The sequence below is a fragment of the Columba livia genome, chromosome 1, assembly GCF_036013475.1.
Source record: "Columba livia isolate bColLiv1 breed racing homer chromosome 1, bColLiv1.pat.W.v2, whole genome shotgun sequence".
Classification (NCBI taxonomy): domain Eukaryota; kingdom Metazoa; phylum Chordata; class Aves; order Columbiformes; family Columbidae; genus Columba; species Columba livia.
This window is the reverse complement of record NC_088602.1, coordinates 168,522,453-168,543,265: the sequence shown is the minus strand read 5'-3', so window position 1 is coordinate 168,543,265 and position 20,813 is coordinate 168,522,453. Positions and strand designations below refer to the sequence as shown.

Sequence of the window (20,813 nt, the reverse complement as noted above, 5' to 3'; positions counted from 1 at the left end):
GTAGCCCAGCACTTCTGCAAATGTGCCTTCACTATTTCAATATAGCCAGGAAATAAGGAACACAAACTTAGTGACCATCTTGGAGAAGTTTAAGTGATATGCGCAGCATCCCAGAGGGCTTATGAGGCAGAGGCAGGGACAGAGTTCGCTTCTCCAACATTCAGCTGCCTTCTGTACAAGACCATCCTTGTTCTCTTGATATTCCCTTGCTGAATACAAGAGGTGCAATCAAGGTCTCACCAGACTCATAGTGAATGAAATTATGAAAGAGATGTAAACTAGGAGCATATTTGTGAAATAATGGTTGCAGAGGTTCAGTGTGAGGTGAAGGAACAAGATAATGAGGATGGGAAATGGAAAAACGCCAGGCAGGGAGAAGGCTGACTTGAGGAATACGGGAAAGGTGTGCCCAGGCCACCGAAACACTTCACTGTTATTCATCTGTAAGACATAGCATGAGTCTGGTAAATGAGGCTACTCCTTGTCAGGATCCTTGCTGAATCCCAGAAGGGCACATTTGGTTAATGTAGGGACCCTGCTGTGGAAGGATAGTAACTGGTGGTGTTACATTTGATACCCAAATGCTGCTTTTTTTTCTATTCTGTATCCATCAGGCGTTTTCCTCTGGGAGCAGCCTGGGCAGCAGCAGAGGGAGTACTGGGAGCACAGGAATGTTCTCCTGTCCCCTCCTTGGCTGCCACAGCTGCTGGGAACAGCAGCGTCACACAACCACCTACTCGTCCTAATTTAGAGAGGATGATCAGGAACAGGAACTTCTTAATATAATGTGAAATTAGAATATTAGACAATAGAACTGTGTTTTTTTTTCCTAGTATTTTATGCCATAATTACATAACCTTTAGGCCAGGCAAAGGAGAGGTAGAGGCACATATCTGTCATCCAGCAGTTAGAATCATATGAAACATTTACATGGTCCTGTGTCTGATGAACTGTTTCTTCAGAAGAAACTTCCTACTGACTTCATTGTTCCAGACTGAGGGGTAGCATTTAGCTTATCAAATGTCTCATTGCTTTCTGCCTTCCATAAACAGAAGGAGATTGCCTTCTGGATTTTGTCTCTGCTGCTCCATTTCAAAAAGCTTATTTTCTTAATGTGATATGCTGCAAGTTGAATGAATAGTTAGCATTAGTGCTTGGAACTATGATGCAATAGCAAATGGTACTTTATATCTTCTACAGTTTTACTGATGCTGTCTGAGAGGGTATTTGTGATACTTCTGCAAATGGATGACAATTATGCAAAAACAAAGATACAAGAAGTAAAAAAAAGATTTTTGTGTTCAGTTTTCTATTTCACTGCACTACTACAGGGAAATCTCTGTATCTTGAAACAAGGGAATTAAATCACATTTTGCCTAGCAATGGCTGCTTACAAATGTCAAGGCAGAAAGCAGACCAGTTTTTATCAAAAACTGAGAAAAAGAGGGGGAAAAAAAAAAGAAATAAGAGGTTTTGTATGACTTACTGTATTCATAGAGAAAACTTGTCAAGATAATGAGGTCATATGATAGGAGGAAATCATTCACATCTGTAAAAAGGAAGGCCAGAACTTTATGTATGTTTTATACGTGGCGTAAGGCTTCTTGAACTGTGAAGGTGGTAGCTTTAAGTAATAGTTATGATTAAAGGTGCTCTCTTTTTCTTTTCCTGTTTTCTTTTAAGAATGAAACAGACCTTTCCTGTGTGTGGTGGTCTGTTTTTTTTTTCTCTCTCTCCCTCTTTTTTTTTTTTTTTTTTTTTTACCTGTACTCGTCATTCTGTTTGTTGCTAAATATTGGCTTGTTCTTTTAGATCAGGAGAGAGATGTCAAGTTACTGTGGGAGCCAATATGATGTAGATACATACACCAGGAGAACAAATGCCCTGTTTACAGAATAAAGTATTCTTCAGTCTAACATATCCTACTGGGAAAGTTTTGCTTTTTGTGTAGATGGAGACATGCAGAGGAAGACTTCCATACCTAAATTTTCAAAGGTATAATTTAATGCTCATCAGATACGAAAATCAGAGGCGATATGTCAGGCCCTGTAGAAACTGAGGGAAAACTTGCAGCTAATTGTAATGGTCCAGTGTCCTTATGCTGTATCTTACTACTCCCTTACTGCTGCTATTATGCTTTAATTTTTGTATATATAGAAATTATATTGTTAGTCTCTTATTGCTATAAGCAATTCCTAATATTTAATTCAGTGTTCCCTTAAAAAATAGTACTTTTATTAAATCTTTTATTCTGTATCAATGTCTTCTGGTTTCCCTACCAATTTTTCCTTTTTATATATTGTTTCTAGTCTCTTTAAGTTTTTCTGTCTGTTTTGTTTGAGGATATATGATGCTTATACTTATGTCTCTTTAGCGGATTTGGCCTTTTCAAAGTTTAGTATTACAGTTTATGTTGACTTCATGATTTCATAATGTCAAATTCAATTAATTGAGCAACTACGATCTATGTGACGTTTTCTAACTACATGTAGTTTTTATTTTTGGAGTCAAAACAGGCATGAATAAAAGGTTCTCAATTGTGTCTATTTTTCTTTAGGTGACAGAAATCTCTTCCTCTCTCTGTCTTTTTTTATTTTCTTCTGAGAAGTGAGCATAAATAACTTTGGTTTCACTAAAACTCCCCCCACGGGGCTATTTCAAGGCTTCCCAGCAGCACACACAGAATTAGATTATCATGTCCAAAGGATCTCTGAGGAAGCAAAATTAAATTATACAACAGAACAGAAAAATGAGGGAGTTCTGGGAAAGGAATGAAGGCATGGAGGGAATAGCAGGGAACTGTTTGGTCTGGGTTAGTTTCATGGGCTTGTGTGACAGTCTGGGGTCTGTGGATTGACTGTAGCTCTTTTTGTATCTCCTCTGTGTCTCCCCTGGGTGCATCCTTCTCCCCAAAGTATGCAAACACAGTCTACTCCATTTGGGGGACATCTCACTCCCATTTCTCTCATGCAGCTATTAACTCCTTCTCTCCTCTTGGCAAATGCAGCTCTCACTCTGCAGCAACTTCTGTTTATCCCTTTGCACCCGTTGTCTGGGAAGAACTGAGTTTCTGACAGCAGAGATGAGTGAGAAAGGTCATAGCGGTAGCTGTTTCTTCACCCTTCGCATATGTTTCCCCTAGTGCTTCCTTTTTAGTGCTTTATCAATAGCAAAAATCTGGGCAAGAAGGGAGTCGTCAGGCAATAAGCATAAAAAGAGCCAAACCTACTCCGCAGTAGTCTGTAAATTAGCCTGTATCATGTAATTCACTGCCTAACAGTTCCGGTCAATTTATTCCAGCTGCATTTGACTGTATTTGGCTCTGGGACCCTCAATATAAGGACCTGTTGGAGGGGGCCCAGAGGAAGGCCATGAAGATGATCGGAGGGCTGGAAAACCTCTCCTGTGAGGACAGGCTGAGAGAGCTGGGGTTGTTCAGTCTGGAGAAGGCTCCAGGGAGACCTTGTAGCAGCCTTTCAGTACCTTAAGGGGACCTACAAGAAAGCTGGGGAGGGACTTTTTACAAGGCCTTGTAGTGACAGGACAAGAGGTAATGGCTTTAATCTGGAAGAGGGTAGATTTAGGTTAGATATCAGGAAGAAATTCTTCACCATGAGGGTGGTGAGGCACTGGAACAGGTTCCCAGAAAACCTGTAGATGCCCGATCCCTGGAAGTTTTCAAGGCCAGGTTGGATGGGGCTTCGAGCAACCTGGTCTAGAGGAAGGTGTTCCTGCCCATAGCGCGGGAGCTGGAACTAGATGTTCTCTAAGGTCCCTTCTGTGATTCTGTGACATTGACTTATCCTTTTTTGAATGATCAGGAGATCTGCCTATATAATATTCCCCACTTCTTCTCATTCATATTGACGACATTAATTAAAATTCATGTGATCCCCACTCTATTGTAAGCTATTTATATAAAATAAATCTGATGGAATTAATACAACTCTCATTCTCCTTGTGTAATTGTTCTATTGTTCAGTAATACTTTTGCTATGAATTTTTTTCTACTGTGATCCTGTAATGGTTAAATACTCACATGTTCTCCCTTGAATGAGTCAAATGTATTGAATGTCATTGTTTCTCCTTTCTTTAGTTGTGTTAAAAATTCTTTCTGGTGTTCTTGTGTATTTTTTAACTTTAGAAGATGGGGTGACTATATTTTGTGCGTTTTCATTCACTTGCATTGGTTTGTAAGGCCACAGCTAATGTGTGTTACCTGCTTTCCTGTACCTGCACTGCTGCAGTTCTTTGCTTTTTGCTCCAGGGGGCATGAAGCACTTTATTCTCTGGGAAAACAATTCTGAGATTTAGAATATAAATGTAGAGCAACCACAGTGGAAGATGGCATCATAAATAGATGGGAAAGACCTGTAGTCTGCTTCCTTTGTCTATGCAAATGCGTAGCAATAATAGTCCTTCACGACCCACACTCTGCGGTTAACCTGATCCTTTTAATCATCTGTGTAAGAATATTGGTTGCCGTGGTAACACATTCTGTGGTACCACTTGACTGTCAAAATAACCTCATGAAATAGCATGCTAAGAATGTTTTAGAAATTGACTTTCAAAATAAAAAGTAAATAAATCCACCTAAGTTTAGAAGACAGGGCTAGATTCATGAAGTCTGCAACAAGGGAACGACCATTTTCTAACTGAATCAGACTAGCAGCGATGGATGTATCATGTTTCTCATCTTTGGTGAATGAGCTAAAACAGAATTTAGAAATACTTTTTCTGCTTAAGTTAATGGTATCCAGCCACAGCTGTGTATAAGAAGTTAGCACAAGAGTCAAAGGTTAAATGATCCTCAGATGTTATACAATTTGAGTTAGTACCTGTCTCTGTGGTGCCTTTGCTTCTCTTATAGTTCCCATCAGCTTGTATTAATCTTCAGAACTGCTGCTGTTTCTCCACCTCCTTCCTCCTACTTTTTCTTCATCTCTGCATTCCTTTTCTTGCAGCAGACTCCACACATTTCTTTAGCGTATTGGTAAAATAATCTGCAATTAAGTGGGTTTTAAAAATTATTTTTCTGTGGGCCTCATAGCAGTGCTTTAGAGCTAATATTGCCACCAGAATAATAGGTGTGGTCATCCATTGTTTCAAACAGCATTACGTTGGTCAGGCAAAAATCCAGCCACTTCTGAAAGATTGCTTAAGATAAGCAAGCATTCCTAAAGAAAGCATTTAGTATCTGAATATCAGGTAGGCTGCACAAACAAATGTCAAACAGCCTAGAATAGCTATTACATATTCCAATTTAAATATGGACAAAGAATTAACACTTTTAAAAAAAAAAATCCTGTTCTTTTTTCTTGTCATAGTTTTTTTTTAGCATGAGATTTTAAAAATCTTTCATTACTGGCTCAACTTTCCTCCTCTTTCTCCTGAAATCAATCAAAGTTGCCACTGCAGTTCGTTCAGCTGGGGTGGACTATACTGTGTAGCAAAATAATACAAATAAATGGGAAGTCTCTATTCTTCCTGTTTCTGGCTATCATAAAAAATTACATTACTGGTTTAAGCAAAAATTAGCATTATTCACTTATCGTTGAGACCAATATGGAAGCCTTAATGCTCACAGTTGAATGCCTTTTTCGTGTACCTCTCAGCCCTTCTAGGTGATGAAACAAAATAAGGCAGGTCATTTTAAATTTTTTTGCCTACAAAATAGTTCATGTTTGTTATTAGTAAATATAAAATTGATACCTCAGATTTTGATTGAATTTTTTTTCCTGCAAAGCACTTGGACTGATCCAGGCCATAGTGATACTGCTGTACTTTTCTGAATGCATCAGGCAACTATTGAACAAGATCCTCTTTGTTTATATTATTTCCATCTTGGGGATAACACTTTTTAAATAGAAAAGTTATGTTTTCTTCTCTGTAGGATATTCTGAACTTAATGACAAAGCAAATTTTAAAGTAAAATGAAGTAGAAATCACCGCTTGATAAAGAAGAAAATAAATACATATTTTTAATGTATGATGTTGTGTTCACTCATATTTAAAGTATAATTGCAGATAGGTCAATATGCACCTTCCTTAGTGTGATTTTCATATAGCAGATTGACAGTTGAGTAGTTACTTTGTATTAAAAGAGCAGTTTATCTTTTGGAATTTATAAACGGGAATCTTTTACGCTCTTTCCATTAAGTAAAATATATCACTGTGTTTAGTTTGAAAGTGCTGTTTCTTTATGTGCAGAGGCCTTCTTCAGCATGTTTATCAGCAAGAGAGGAAGAAGAAGATGATGCAGGCGAAAATACTTGTGGTCCTTCAGGTTTATGGGAGGCATTGACACCTTGTAATGGATGCAGGAACCTCGGATTTCCCATGCTTGCACAGGTATACATTTACCTTTTCATTCTAAAACATTACCTATAGATTAGCTGCTTAATCTCTGTCTTACCTCTTACTGTAATTTCCAGTCTTGCCTTATTCCCTTCATAATTGTTACCATGAGTCTTCATTTTAACCTTAAAATCTGGTTTTAAAATTAAATGTCAAGATTTGATCATCCTGCTGTAATACTCATCCATACGAGTTTAATATTGAGACCGTGTGATGTTTATTACCCCCACAGACAGTTTTTATGTTGCATAACTTTCTCTTCTGATTCAGTCTGGAAAGAAATTATGAAGTCACATAGTTTCCTTTGGGATAAGTACTCTATTTTTGATCAGCTGTAATTAATATAATGACATCTCAACTACTTTCTGCATGGAATTAATTGTGGACATCGTGTATAACTCAACTGATGTAAGAATATAGCCTAAGACTTCTCTTTGAAGATTTTGTGAGTTTAAAAAACGTTCCCAAATATTTTCAAATGCTCATGATAATACAGAAGAGAATAAATAAAAAAGGTTAATATAACTGAGTCTAAGTCCCAACAATTCTCAGAGCAGAGCAGTCTGCCATATCCACCAGGGCATGCCAACAGCTGTGTCCCGAACAAGTGATATTGTATTGCTACAGAACAAGATGATGCTTATTGCTGCCTCTGCGTCTCCCTTGTTCTCTCCCCCACTGTAATTTGGCGCTCTCATTTCTGTAACACTTTTCCTGTGCTTTTCTTGTAGCATTGAATGGAGGCCTGCCAAATTTCTGGTTAGAATGTCTGGTTTTTTTTCAGTTGCCTCCTTACTTGGCACTGCATTTAAATAGCTTTGTCAGATTCTTGTGTACCAAATTGGAATTACATATCCTGTCTCACCACACTTTATACACTGTTGCTTTCATACCGTGACTGTATGTTTTATTCCCTGTAGTCTCATGGGACTTGCACCTGTTTGAAGTCAGTGTTAAAGCTTCCACTGCAGTCAATGGAAACAGGATATGGCCACTGATGTGCCTGAATAACAATGAGCACTGCCCTGTCTTTTTATAAGAAGCTTTTATATCCCCTTCCCCTTTCAGTAGCTGTATTCTACTTCACACTATCTATCATTTTAGACATTTGGCAAGTTGCAGAGCTGTCGGGATTAACCTGATCTGCAATAGGAGTGCTATAGCTACTGATTCCTCATTTTCAGGAATTTGTTTCAACAAATATTTCTCAAATAGAACTTATTTAAATCTGTATCACTTATGGTTTAATTTTTGTGAAGCTTTCCTATGATGAACGTATATGCCCATTTTGGAGTGATTTCCTAATTTTAAAAAACATTTTTGTTTTCCTTGTTTCTCTTTCATGAAAGGTATGTGTAAAGCATACTATAAAGTTGAGGAATGCATTTGAAAAATAGAATAAACTTAGCTTTGTTTGTTGGTATCTCTTTATAAAGAGAGGCTGATGTCAAGAACGATGTAAGTTTTAAGATACCAACTCCTGAATTAGTTTTATTCATTGTACTAAAATTTTAAACTCAGCCTCACAATATCTCATCTTTCTTGCTCTGAGAACTAATAAGTTTTTTCATTATGGGTACAAAGAAAGAGTATATTTATTCTACGCTCATTCATGAAATGACAGATCATCTTTCCAGATTGTTTCTCTCCATAAAAATTGAAGATAGATATAGTTTTGGGGTTGTTTGTTTTTGTTGGGTTTTTTTTTAACTCTTATGGAAGAAAGGAAATCTCCAAATTACAAACCAATGAATTCAGTTTGTAAAGTATTGCTGTATCACCATATGCAATCTTTCAAGCTGTTAGCTAATCTGTTAGATCTTCCACATTTACTTCAGAATGCAGCAGAGAACATCTTGTTCTAAGGGATCAAGAGCACAAATTATTAATTTCAAATTTTAATTGAAACCAATATCTTAAATTGGTCTAACAATTTATGATAGATATAATCTGTAACAGCATGTTTTAGAAACACACTTTTGTACTTTTACCTAATATTTTAGTCAGTCTACTAGCATATCAGAAAATGCAGACTTTCATAATGAAGAAACAATGAGATAGAGATACTTGACGCGTCTTAAAATCCACACTCTAATAAAGATCCCAAAATAGGGTAAATGGTCTGTCAATTACTCTTGAACACAAGCAACAAGTTCATTTTTTTTAGTTCTCTTCTAGTTAAAAATAGATTTTATGGTTATGTAAATATACTGTGTTTACACATCAAAGGAGAGCAAACATAAAGATTGATTCTTGGTTTATGTACACAGTCAGAGGTACAACGGTGAAATGAAAGTGAATTGTAAGTGAGATTATGACAGTGTACATCTGTGACCTAATGAGCTAATGGTTTTCAACATGCTAAAGAAAACAAAAGAACAGTTATCTCCTGGACAAGCTTGATTTCTTTATTACAGTTATGGAAAAAGGCTTGGCTGGAGGTACTTCTGACATGCAGTATGTCACTTCTGTCTGCACTGTGCTGGGAAGTGTCATTTTAGAAAGGACAGTTATAGAAAGTTCTGTGTAAATTGTTCTGCAGAGATCATTTAAAACCTAACACAGCAGTAACACAGGTTTTCTCAGAATAAGCAGCTCTCCTTTACAGTCTCTCAATTGCTGAAGTCCTGGAAGAGCTTCATGGAAATTTTTTGCGTCTTGTGAAAATTTCAGAGTGCCCAATTCTGTATCAGTATGGAGCTGACAACCAGCTTCATCCACCCTCCCAAAATAAAAGCCGGAGGGCAAGGATACCCAGATGGATTTTGAGAGACTGAAAGTTAAATGCCTCTTCATACTTTAGTGAAGAGTGAATTCCATTTGTAGGTTATGATTTGTGATTAATGTGGGGCTATTGCTTTTTTTTTCTGACATTAGTCTTTCCTTTTGGGCAGACTTTCCATCCCTCCTTGGTAAAACTGATGCACATTCTTATGAAAAATGTTGACTCCCTCAAATAAGTATTTTAGATCTGAAAAAGCCTTTGTTAGGAAATTCCAGGTTCAGTATTTTCTGGCTGACAGTCAGTAGAAAAGAAAAACCTTTTTCCCACCTGTATAACTGCATAACTATCTTTTACAGATTCCAGAATTTCTAATAACCTGAAATATCAGCACAGTAAAACCGATTTTAAAAACTTTCAAATATGTAAAACCCCAAAAGTGCTTCTATAGCAGTCTCAAATTCTATCATTGCAGGATTCATTGGAAAGTATACTCTGCAATGGTGCCTGTTAAACTGAGACAAAGATCCTATAAATGATATGATAGTACTAGACCCTCTCTCATGGATCTCCAGTTTTTGTAAAATCCTCCTACAGTTACCACCAAGATTTTTAATGCTTTAATGGTTGCATTTCTGCCATCACAAAAATGTGATACTAATGAACATTATTCCTGTCCAAGAGCTGGAACAAAAGAATATGGAATGTTGTGTATATATATTTCTCTTAGAGCAGCCACAAAAATAGGAATTATGTGAGCGCACTGTCAGCAAGTTTGCTGATGACACCAAGCTGGGAGGAGTGGGTGACACACCAGAAGGCTGTGCTGCCATCCAGCGAGACCTGGACAGGCTGGAGAGTTGGACAGGGAAAAATTTAATGAAATATAACAAGGGAAAGTGTAAAGTCTTGCATCTGGGTAGGAACAACCCCAAGTTCCTGTATAAGTTGGGGAATGACTTATTAGAGAGCACCATAGGGGAGAGGGACCTGGGGGTGTGGTGGACAGCACGATGACCATGAGCCAGCACTGTGCCCTAGTGGCTAGGAAAGCCAATGGCATCCTGGGGTGTATTAGAAGGGGGGTGATTAGTAGGTTGCGAGCGGTTCTCCTTCCCCTCCACTCTCCCCTGGTGAGACCATATCTGGAATATTGTGTCCAGTTCTGGGCCCCTCAGTTCCAGAAGGACAGGGAACTGCTGGAGAGAGTCCAGTGCAGGGCAACAAAGATGATTAAGGGAGTGGAGCATCTCCCTTATGAGGAAAGGCTGAGGGAGCTGGGTCTCCTTAGCTTGGAGGAGACTGAGGGGTGACCTCATTAATGTTTAGAGATACATAAAGGGTGAGTGTCGTGAGGATGGAGCCAGGCTCTTCTCGGTGACAACCAATGATAGGACAAGGGGCAATGGGTACAAACTGGAACACAAAAGGTTCCACTTAAATTTGAGAAGAAACTTCTTCTCAGTGAGGGTGACAGAACACTGGAACAGGTTGCCCAGGGGGGTTGTGGAGTCTCCTACTCTGGAGACATTCAAAACCTGCCTGGACGCCTTCCTGTGTAACCTCATCTAGGTGTTCCTGCTCCGGCAGGGGGATTGGACTAGGTGATCTTTCAAGGTCCCTTCTAATCCCTAACATTCTGGGATTCTGTGATGAAGTATAGCATATAGCTGGAGAGAGCTCTCTGAGCTGGAGGTCAGTACTGGAAAGAAAACTGACGAATGATCCTTAAAAAATATTTTTGAGCAATGCCTGCTAATGTTAAAAAAAAAAAATGGAAGCATTGTAGTGTCATTATTACTGACCATCTTAAATGAGGAATTGGTCAAGAGACTGATACTTCAGCTAAATGTAGAATGGCAAAGTTTAGGGGTAGAAATAGTATAATCAGCTTCATTTGTAGATTAGTAGTTACTATAATGAGGATTTCCAAAGAAACACAAGCTGCTAGGACAGAATTCTGCAGATAATTGGGTAGACAGTACAGCTTTTTTTTTTTTTTTTTTTTTTTTAATGCTCTTTTTGAAGGAATCACAGCACAGATCAATGATAGCAGTGAAGATATAGGAACAGGGGCTTCAGCATGGTGACTGACCTTGACTACTAACCTGCTGAGATTGCTAGCTACAGAGTCAGGGTGTAAGACTGTGTCACCACATTGTCTGCTGTTTGTAAATTGTAGTGATAGCTACAATATAGCTGTAGATAGCCACCTACAGCCTCACTAGAAGTCAAACCTCCAGGTATTGAGTACATGTGCCACATGTCCTATTTGTCAGTCAATATCAGCCCCCGTGGTTGTAGTGGAAAAATGACTCATCTGAAATCCAACCTTCAGCTGATTTTTCTTCACAGTCTGAGTTTCAACAAGCTTCTTATCCCAGTCTCCTCCTTTTCAAAGCTGATTTTCTCCATGCAGGTGTGTCTCGCATTTTTCTCTTGTTTTGCTTCAGACATTTTGCTATCCCACGTTGCCTTTAGTTAGTCAATGTTAATGAGTCAATGAGTTAAGTTTCTGTCCTTACAAAGGCAAGAACAGCAAATGTAGGTAGAGTAAGGATTCACTCCTTTATATTTTTGCTAAAAGGACTTTGAATTCTGGTCCCTGCTCTATTGATTATGTGTATTTATGACAGTTTATGTGGAGTGCCATAAGCTGAAGACTACAGATTTATGGTCATTTTTGGGTGTTGTTTTTTCATCTGGTCAAATTTCAACTTGTATCAAATTCTTTTTCAGCATAGTAAAAGATTTGAAAGTACCAGAAAAGGCTAGTATCTCTTAATAGATAGGGTCTGTGGATGTGGATCTCTAAAACAGAAAAAAAAACCCTGAAACTTGATCATACCTCGTATTAGTGCTCTAATTTCTGTATCATTTTGTGTAAGACAGACACTTCTCTCAGCCTAGATCAAAACAAAAAATCAAAAAGCCACAAACAAACAAAACCCAACCAAATAAAACCAAAACAAAATAAAAACAAACACAGAACAACACCCCAAAACATAGCTAGCTGTTTCCACTGTATAGTGGAAGAAGCCTTATCCAGTAGGAATGTGAGGTATTTTCTAGGGACAGGAAGATCACCAATTCCAAAGGAAAGGCAGATGTGCTTCTATTTAGATAGTGTATTTCAAAAGGCTCAAAGGCATTTTGGTCTACTTTATTTTGATGCAAACTAACATTGAGATAAAGTCATTAAGAGAAATTTTGAGACATGCTCAGATAAAACAGTTGGTCCCAAGCTGCCCTAGCACAAGCAAAGCCTGTGTTTTCACAGAATGATAAGGATTAGAAGGGACCTTGAAAGATCATCAAGTCCAATCCCTCCACTGGAGCACGAAAATGTAGATGAGGTTACACAGGGAGGTGTCCAGGCAGGTTTTGAATGTCTCCAGAGTAGGAGACTCCACAACCTCCCTGGGCAGCCCGTTCCAGTGCTCTGTTACACTCACTGTGAAGAAGTTTCTTCTCAAATTTAAGTGGAACTTCCTGTGTTCCAGTTTGTACCCATTGCCCCTTGTCCTATCATTGGTTGTCACCAAGAAGAGCCTGGCTCCATCCTTGTGACACTCACCCTTTATGTATCTCTAAACATGAATGAGATCACCCCTCAGTCTCCTGTTCTCAAAGCTAAAGAGACCCAGCTCCCTCAGCCTTTCCTCATAAGGGAGATGCTCCACTCCCTTAATCATCTTTGCCCTGTGCTGGACTCTCTCCAGCAGTTCCCTGTCCTTCTTGAACTGAGGGGCCCAGAACTGGACACAATATTCCAGATGTGGTCTCACCAGGGCAGAGGGGAGGGAGAACCTCTCTCAACCTACTAACCACTCCCCTTCTAATACACCCCAGGATGCCATTGGCCTTCCTGGCCACAAGGGCACAGTGCTGGCTCATGGTCATCCTGCTGTCCACCACAACCCCAGGTCCCTTTCCCTTATGGTGCTCTCTAATAGGTCATTCCCCAACTTATACTGGAACTTGGGGTTGTTCCTACCCAGATGCAAGACTCTACACTTTCCCTTGTTATATTTCATTAAATTTTTCCCTGCCCAACTCTCAGCCTGTCCAGGTCTTGCTGGATGGCAGCACAGCCTTCTGGCATGTCAGCCACTCCTCCCAGCTTGGTGTCATCAGCAAACTTGCTGACAGTGCACTCTAGTCCCTCATCCAAGTCATTGATTAATATATTGAATAATAGTGGCCACAGTACCGACCCTCGAGGCACTCCACTAGATACAGGCCTTCAACTAGACTCCGCCTCATTGACCACAACTCTCTGGCTTCTTTCCTTCAGCCAGTTCACAGTCTGCCTCACTACCCAATCATCCAGACCACACTTCCTCAGTTTAGCTGTAAGGATGCTGTGGAAGACTGTGTCAAATGCTTTACTGAAGTTAAGGTTTTCTTCTGTGTATAGATGAGCTACACCAAGTTCTGCCTTGGGATAGCGGAACATTTAGTTCACACTGGTCAAAAGACAAGATGGAATGAAATCTACAGAGTTTCATGTTTGCTGCTTTATTCAAAGGAAAGGGTTTCAGCATGTGGATACTGTCAGGGTGCACTGAGGACTGGGAAACAAGGATCTCAGGAGTGATGGCCTGCCAAGGCATGTCCTCATGAGCTAGAGCTTGTCACACCGCCCCTGTGATGGAGCAGGACAGGATGGGGAGGTAACTGAGGGCAGCCCTGAGAACAGCACATCGGGGCAAGTTCATGATGCCGAGGCAGGTTCAAAGTCAATTGAGAAAGTCAGTCCACATGTTGGGGTTGGAAGCAGGCGGGGTTAATCAGGAGCCAAAACCCAGTCACCAGGATGTCTACAGTGATGAGGCAGGTCTGAAGCACAGCTGGGAAGTCAGCCTGCAAGTCAAGGTCTGGATCAATGGGATTGTTGGCCCAGATGTGCCATTGGGCACAGATGTGGCAGCATTAGAGATGTGCGCTTCTGCGCCTGTCTCGGGCAGACACTGTGGGCCCAGGGCTGAGCTGAAATGGAGCCCCTGCTCCCATGGGCATGGGTAGGGGCCCCAGGTGAGGCTGTTCAGGGACAGTAAGGCCTATTGCTGCACTCAGAACTCTGATAGCTATTAATCAAAGTGATAAAGTACATAAACTGGAAACTGAATTTGAAATGTGGGAGTTATTTGGCCTGTTATTGCAGAAAAAGAAGAATAAGACCAAGAAGGAATGCTTACTGATGTGTGGAATGCCAGATTTCTTTGTGCTTCTTATCCAGGTTATCCATATACAAGTGTGAACTTATTTCATCTGCTTTTATAGTTGCACATTTTGGCTGGCATTTGTATAGACAGAGTATTCCATCAGGGGATCCTTTCCTGAAGATTCCCAATGCTGCATGCTGCAAAAGCAGATATGATTTGTAACAAAAACATGTTTGCATGTCTCAGAATGGTGTAGCTGTGCAGTATCAAAGTACAGGGACAACACGTATAACAGCAGGGTCTGGGCTATGCAAAGTGCTGTGACTGTGAATCTACTTCTGGCTCTCACTCCTGCCTTACAGGGAAGACAGAACTTCAACTTTTGCATTCTTATATTGTTTAAATGTGAAATGGGCGCTAAGCAGCTCGGGTCTGGAGGTAATGATACTGGAATACTTCAGCCATTTTTGCTATGAAGTCTCCTTATGGAAGAAACTTAGAAGACTGAACAAAGAGTAGCTCCTTTCACAGGTTTTAGTAAACTAGCAGGGGGCAATTTGAACAAAGAGGAGTTTGGTGAAGGCATTTGTTTGCTTTATTGGTTGATTTTAAGGGGCACAAGGCAAGGAAGGGGTAAGGAATATGGTAAGTGTAGAGTGCTCTTTCGTGCCAGTAATAGAATTGTTTCTTGGTCTTCATCTTTTATTCTGCACTGTAGAGTAATTAAGCTCCTAATGCATTTGTTTTATAAAATTGATCAGTACCCACATACACACATACTCATATTTTCTTTGCAATAAAGCAGGATACTGCAAATGTATGAAACTCTGTAGTTTTCATTCTGTTTTGTTTTTCATGGATACTGTGCTTTGAATGTTTTTCTGCTAAGGGGCATACAGCCTGATGTACAGAGATAAATGCAGGGCTGTCTGCAATGTCAGAGAGGTGGGTGGTGCAGAGTCTTGTGTGATCATAGGAATATTATTAGTTTAAAGAAAGCAGTCTGTATGCCTTAACAATGATAGCCATGCCAGCGTATTTTTCTAGTTGTGATATAAAGTAATTGTGAGATAAGATAGGTTTAACTATGTCCCATTTGGGAAGCTGCTGGATCAGCTCAGCTGCAATGCCTCTCGAATTATGTGTTGTATGTATAACTTAAAAAGCCTGACAGTTATTCCATGTATTAGACATGATGGCCAACCAGGAACACCACATTTGTCTCTTACAAACTAAAGTGATATCTGTTAAAAGAACAGTGAAGTTGCTATGGGACAACTGAATTTTGATTTAAAAGCAGTAAGTATATGTGGTCATGTTGCCAGGAAGCATGACTATTTACAAAAATATAGACAGATATGGAAAGTTTACTTAAATATTTAAAGAAGCACTAAGTTTCTAGCTTAATGACAGATTTTCATCTTTTTCGAAGCAATGAACTTCTGGGAGACCTTCACATTTATCTGTAAGACTGATCTATATTCTGCTTATACAACTCCTGGATTCCTATAAGTAGGAACTCTAGTAACTTTGTTGTGGATTCTCCTGTGGAAGAGAAATTTCCACAAAAAATGTCTCTTATTTAGAGGGAGAGAAGAGAAAGTGGATGCTGGAGTACATTTTTTAGCAGATAAACTGTATATACTACTATTTTGTCAGTGTAGACTGTGATAGGCATATTTAAAATTCAGAGTTTGATGCATTAGTTAACAGGGTTATTTATTTCATGTCTGTATTTTTTATGTAATTTTAAAAAGTAATTTTTAATGGGAAAAAAATTTGTATTGTGTTTGTATTCTAGACATGGGTTAAGGTTATTCTATGGAAAGCGTGACATTGAAAATTATTATGTAGTAATCATGTTTACAATTGCAAAGAGAGTTTTGGATACATGAGAGATGAATGAGGAAATTAAGTAAGGAGCTAACTCAATTTTTCACATACAGATCAAGTCTATTCCTAAAAGATCTTTCTCCTGATACTCTCTGGAGAGAGACAGCATGACTATGTTGTCTCTTTCTGGATTATTTTAATATTATGAAGTATATTGGGCATTATTTATTTTCACTTTAATATTTCTTCCCATTTGTACTCCTTCTATTTTCAGTTGTCTGTAAAAATTTTCTTAGACTTTAAGCTCAGTGTGCGTGTTACAGCAATGTTTTGAACCACTGAAGTGCAGAGGAGGAGCTATAAAAAAAGAAGTATTTCTTTTTTGCTCTTTATTAAAAACAGAGAAAAAGAGCATATTTTTAACAAAACACGATTGGCTGAAGTATTTTAGCAACTTGGACCAAAGAAATTATGTCATTCTTCACTTCCCTAACAACTTTACCTCTCTGTGCACCCAGTGGAAGTCCATTTCAAATTAGACTGGTAAAGAAACAGATTTGGCTAATATTACTTGGTGTTGAAGTTCACCTAAATTAGAAATAAAAGCCTTGTGGCATTACCTAACTTATATATTGCAGGGGAAGATACCTGTTATCTTGTTTGGTGATATACTAATTGGATAGGTAATGATATAGACATGGTAGAGACGGAATTATTTTCAGGGGAGACCACCATTAGCTACGAAAATTTTGACATACATGAATAGCCAGAGTAAGATTGTTGTATTAGCTATAATATTTTCCTATAGTTTCTAACCTTCAATGAAAAATGTTTTTTGTTTTCTTTTATTTTTCTCTTCTTAATTTAGTAGATTAAATGATGAGCTTACTTAAATGGGGTTGACATGGAGTGCTGTATTACCCATAAAAACCTTTTTCTCTTAAAATCTTGGTTTGCAATGTTGTCTCTTCTGCAGTAAGCTGAAGTTTGATTGGTAATTTCAGGAACACACTACCCACAAACTAAAGCAGCTACAGAAAAGTGCAATATGTACTCTACCTAGAAAGAATCAGCAGGTGTTGATTATACCCTGCTGAATAGTGCTGGGAAATAAGTATATTGAAAAAAATGTGGCTTATTTTAGTGCTATGCTAGATTTCCTGCACGTGTTTTAAGGAATGAAGCTGCACATTTTGTTCTTGCAGACAGTATGTAAGTTCTTAATTTCCAATGTAAATTTCCAGTTGCCCATGACTTAACATTTCTTGTGGCAACTGCGTTTTTACCGTACTAGTTGTACAGTCTAGACACTACTACACAGGTATGTAATGTAACCAGAGATGTTGTAAGCTATTTGTTCTTGGCTGTTTTCAGAATTGGCTGGACAAGGCCCAGAGCAACCTGATGGTTAAAGCTCTACTTTAACTGAAAGTTTGAACAAGATGGCTCTTTCATATCATTATATGTAGACATCTGTGTTCTATAACTGTGAAAAATTCTGGATATATGACCTCAGATGAACAAATTTCTCTAAAAATGTAGGGCTGACTCAGTTTTCTTCGGTTTGTAATTTACTGTTTGTGAAAGTATGGCTGTCCCTGTCCATGTGTAAATCTGGGCACTGATGCTATGTGTTGTCTCCTGGTCAGATCATGAAACAGCATAATTAAATGGGGTAAGATAAAGAAGAGGGGTATCAAACAGTACTAGAATTATTGATACATGCCAGCAATTATCTGAAATATTGATGGCCATGCTATTTTTCAAGATGGACTTTACTATTACAGCTATTCAAATTCAGGTCGAAACTAATGGTGAATTGAATACCGTTGCATTCCTAACTGAAATGTGGCAGAGGGAAAAACTGGGACAATTGTAAATAGTATAAATATGTTACCTTTTGGTTTTTTGTGGTTTGCAATTTAGTGATAACCAGAAGACACAGTTTCAGGAAATTATTTTGCTTTCAATACTGCCTGACAAATTATGGAAAAATTGAAAAAATAAATCAATTTGAATTACACAGTGAAAGGATCACAATAGTGCATAGCAGATAGTTTTGTACATTAAAGGAGTTCAACTTTGTATTGAAAACGTCATGTTTGAACATCAGCTGCTTCGTGACAGAAATATGAAAGCAGTATGTTGAAACTTATGTATGTTGAAGCTTATGTAGAAGTTCCTGGTTAGTTTGAGCAAATTGGGTTTACTCTTCAGTATTACATTTTATGGGAAAAAAAAGGCATAACAGATACTTTCTGCTTGCTGTTTTAGTAATAATAACAGGACGAAAAGAGTTTATGGACAAAAAGGCTAGTATCGGAGGTATCTGGAATTAAGAGATCTATTGGGTGGTGATATCTGGGAACTGTGATTACTGCATGGATTTACTACACAGATTAGCCATTAAGTCATGCTGTAAGGTTGGAGTTCTATGAAGGGCCATGTGAAGACACTTGATGTTTTGGGACTTTTTTGAGCCTAGCAACATTTTTTTCTGTTTCACACTTGTTGTAGTTTGGTAGGTTGGTTTGTTTGTTTATGATGTGTGAGTTGGTTGTGGTTTGTTTTGTTTTGTTTGTTTGTTTGTTTTTGTGTGTTTGTTGTTGTTGTTTTGGTTTTGGTTTTGTGGTAGTGGTACAAATATAGTTGACAACCACTGGCAAGTTAATACTGGAAACTGTGAGGGACTTATCTTTTTTATTCACTTTTTAGTAGTAGGGAAATTTACAGCTTCATTGAGTAAGTCCCTGGAGAAGTCTGTAAAATTGATTGAACCTGATTCCTTTCTGAAGAAAAGACCTGACTGACAACTGAGCATTTAAAAAGGACAACTTTGTAGTCTGTAACTGTGAATCCTCTCTTGCTGTACAAAAGAAATTGCATGCCTTGGGTTTAATGTCATGTCTGGCTGTTGTATTTCACTGAAAACTTTTATTACCAGTACCCATTATACTGAGTTTGAAAATGCGATAAACCCTAATTCAACAAATTACATAAGCCTACTTAAGCATAAGCATTAATGTGCTTAATCCCATTTGGGCTTCCAAACATACGGGACTTTATCGGGAGACGCTTATGTGTTCATGGAAATACAAAAGCAGTCTAAGGCCATAGTTTCTTAAAGTCTGAAAAATGATTGCTTATGATTTTTCCACTGTTCATAATTCATAAATAAGATGAACTCATGAATTGGAAGTAAAAGAAAATGAAACTGAAGTTAAAGAGAGTCTATGTTTGAGACATCAAAGAGAAATATGTAAGACTACATTGTTGCATGTCTTCATAAGGTATTTTGCATTTATTGGTAGAAAATGTCGTCTGCCAATAGTAGTCAAATACATCTTCACTTTCAGGCCTCTCTGAAACAGAATTCAGCTAGGAAATGAGAAACATCATGTTTTATGGTTTTCTACTCAGAAGAACGTTAATCATTTGAATTACTATGGAATGCAAATGCTATATTCACTTTCCAGAAGCAGTAAGCAGTCCCAATCCATAAAATATTACTATAATAAGTAGAAATAACAGCAATACTGTTAATAATATAGAGAACAGTTGTGTTACTTTGGAAAAAGTGCATTTTGCAGAGTCTTTCAATGTAAAGGATGTAAGTGTGAAGACACTGAGTTAAATTAATAAATTGACAGTATCAAATTGATGGTATTATTTTTGGAGGTGCTACAATTGTATAGAATCCCAATTTTTGATTCACAGCACTTTATACTGTGAAAAGAAGAGAGAAAATAAAATCTTTAGGCAATGTTAAGTCCCGTTTACTTCTATCTAATTTTGAATGTAGCAAAATTGAGTTCATAACTCTCAGACAATGGTTTAGCCTATGTAATTGTCTAAGTACTTACAACCCATTAGTTCCTCCCTAATCAGCCTTTACGTTTAGCAGATACTTCAGTTCTATATACAAACAAAGCTTTTTGAGTAAACTGCTCTAATCCACTTGTATGTGGACTGGTGCCTTGAATTCTGCCTTATTCGGCTTGGTTTTATAGTTACTGCTTTTGTCTTGTGATTAATAAATATAGGCAGCAGAAAGTTCATTCAGAAGCCCATCTGGGTGCTTGTGCTCCCTGTATCAATGGTAAAGTGTGGGCATCTCTGAAGATGTTCAATTGATTACTGTTTTCTTTTGAAGAGGAAGCCACTGGAAGCCAGCCAGCATAAGACATGAAGTAGAGGGATGTGTTTGCATACATACAAAGCTTTTGAGCTGAATTTGTGCACAAATTAAACACCAGGACACTTACAGAGAGCACGCAGCTGACAAAGCAGAAGGCCTTCCTTCTCTCTTTTCTGCCCACTTCCAAAGTGGGCAGATTGAGTGTATTTTTATTTGTTTCTTTTGAATGTAATAATGTTCTATTGTAAAGCACATGAACAATTATTGAGCTGCCTCTTAAGGATAGCTATCTTAACATCTTTCTCCTAAGGACAATTGTTTCTCATCAGGACTGTATTACCAAAGAAGAACTGCAGAAACTCCACAGTTTGCATTGTAAGTGGCTGGAATCTCATTTTCAACCCAGAAAGATCCACTGACCGATTCTGTTTCCTCGTCACAAAATGATGAAAGGATCTTGAGTTTGCAAATTACTCACGCGCGCGCGCTTGTGCGTGTGTGTGTGTGTGTGTGTGTGTTAAGCATTTACATTGCTGTTTTGAAGTTGAGTTAGTAATTTGTTGAAATATAAGAAATTTTTTAAATCAGAACCTGG

At 38.3% G+C, this 20,813-nt stretch overlaps 1 protein-coding gene across 14 annotated transcripts in view; it reads left to right on the top strand.

Moving 5' to 3' along the window:
• ANKS1B (ankyrin repeat and sterile alpha motif domain containing 1B) overlaps positions 1-20,813 on the top strand; it is a 436,519-nt gene that overhangs the window by 99,610 nt on the left and 316,096 nt on the right. For all 14 annotated transcript variants that reach the window (XM_065043836.1, XM_065043965.1, XM_065043826.1 and 11 more), the window contains one exon: positions 6,211-6,351. In XM_065043836.1, the coding sequence (XP_064899908.1) occupies positions 6,211-6,351 (141 nt within the window). The remainder of the gene's footprint in view (positions 1-6,210; positions 6,352-20,813) is intronic.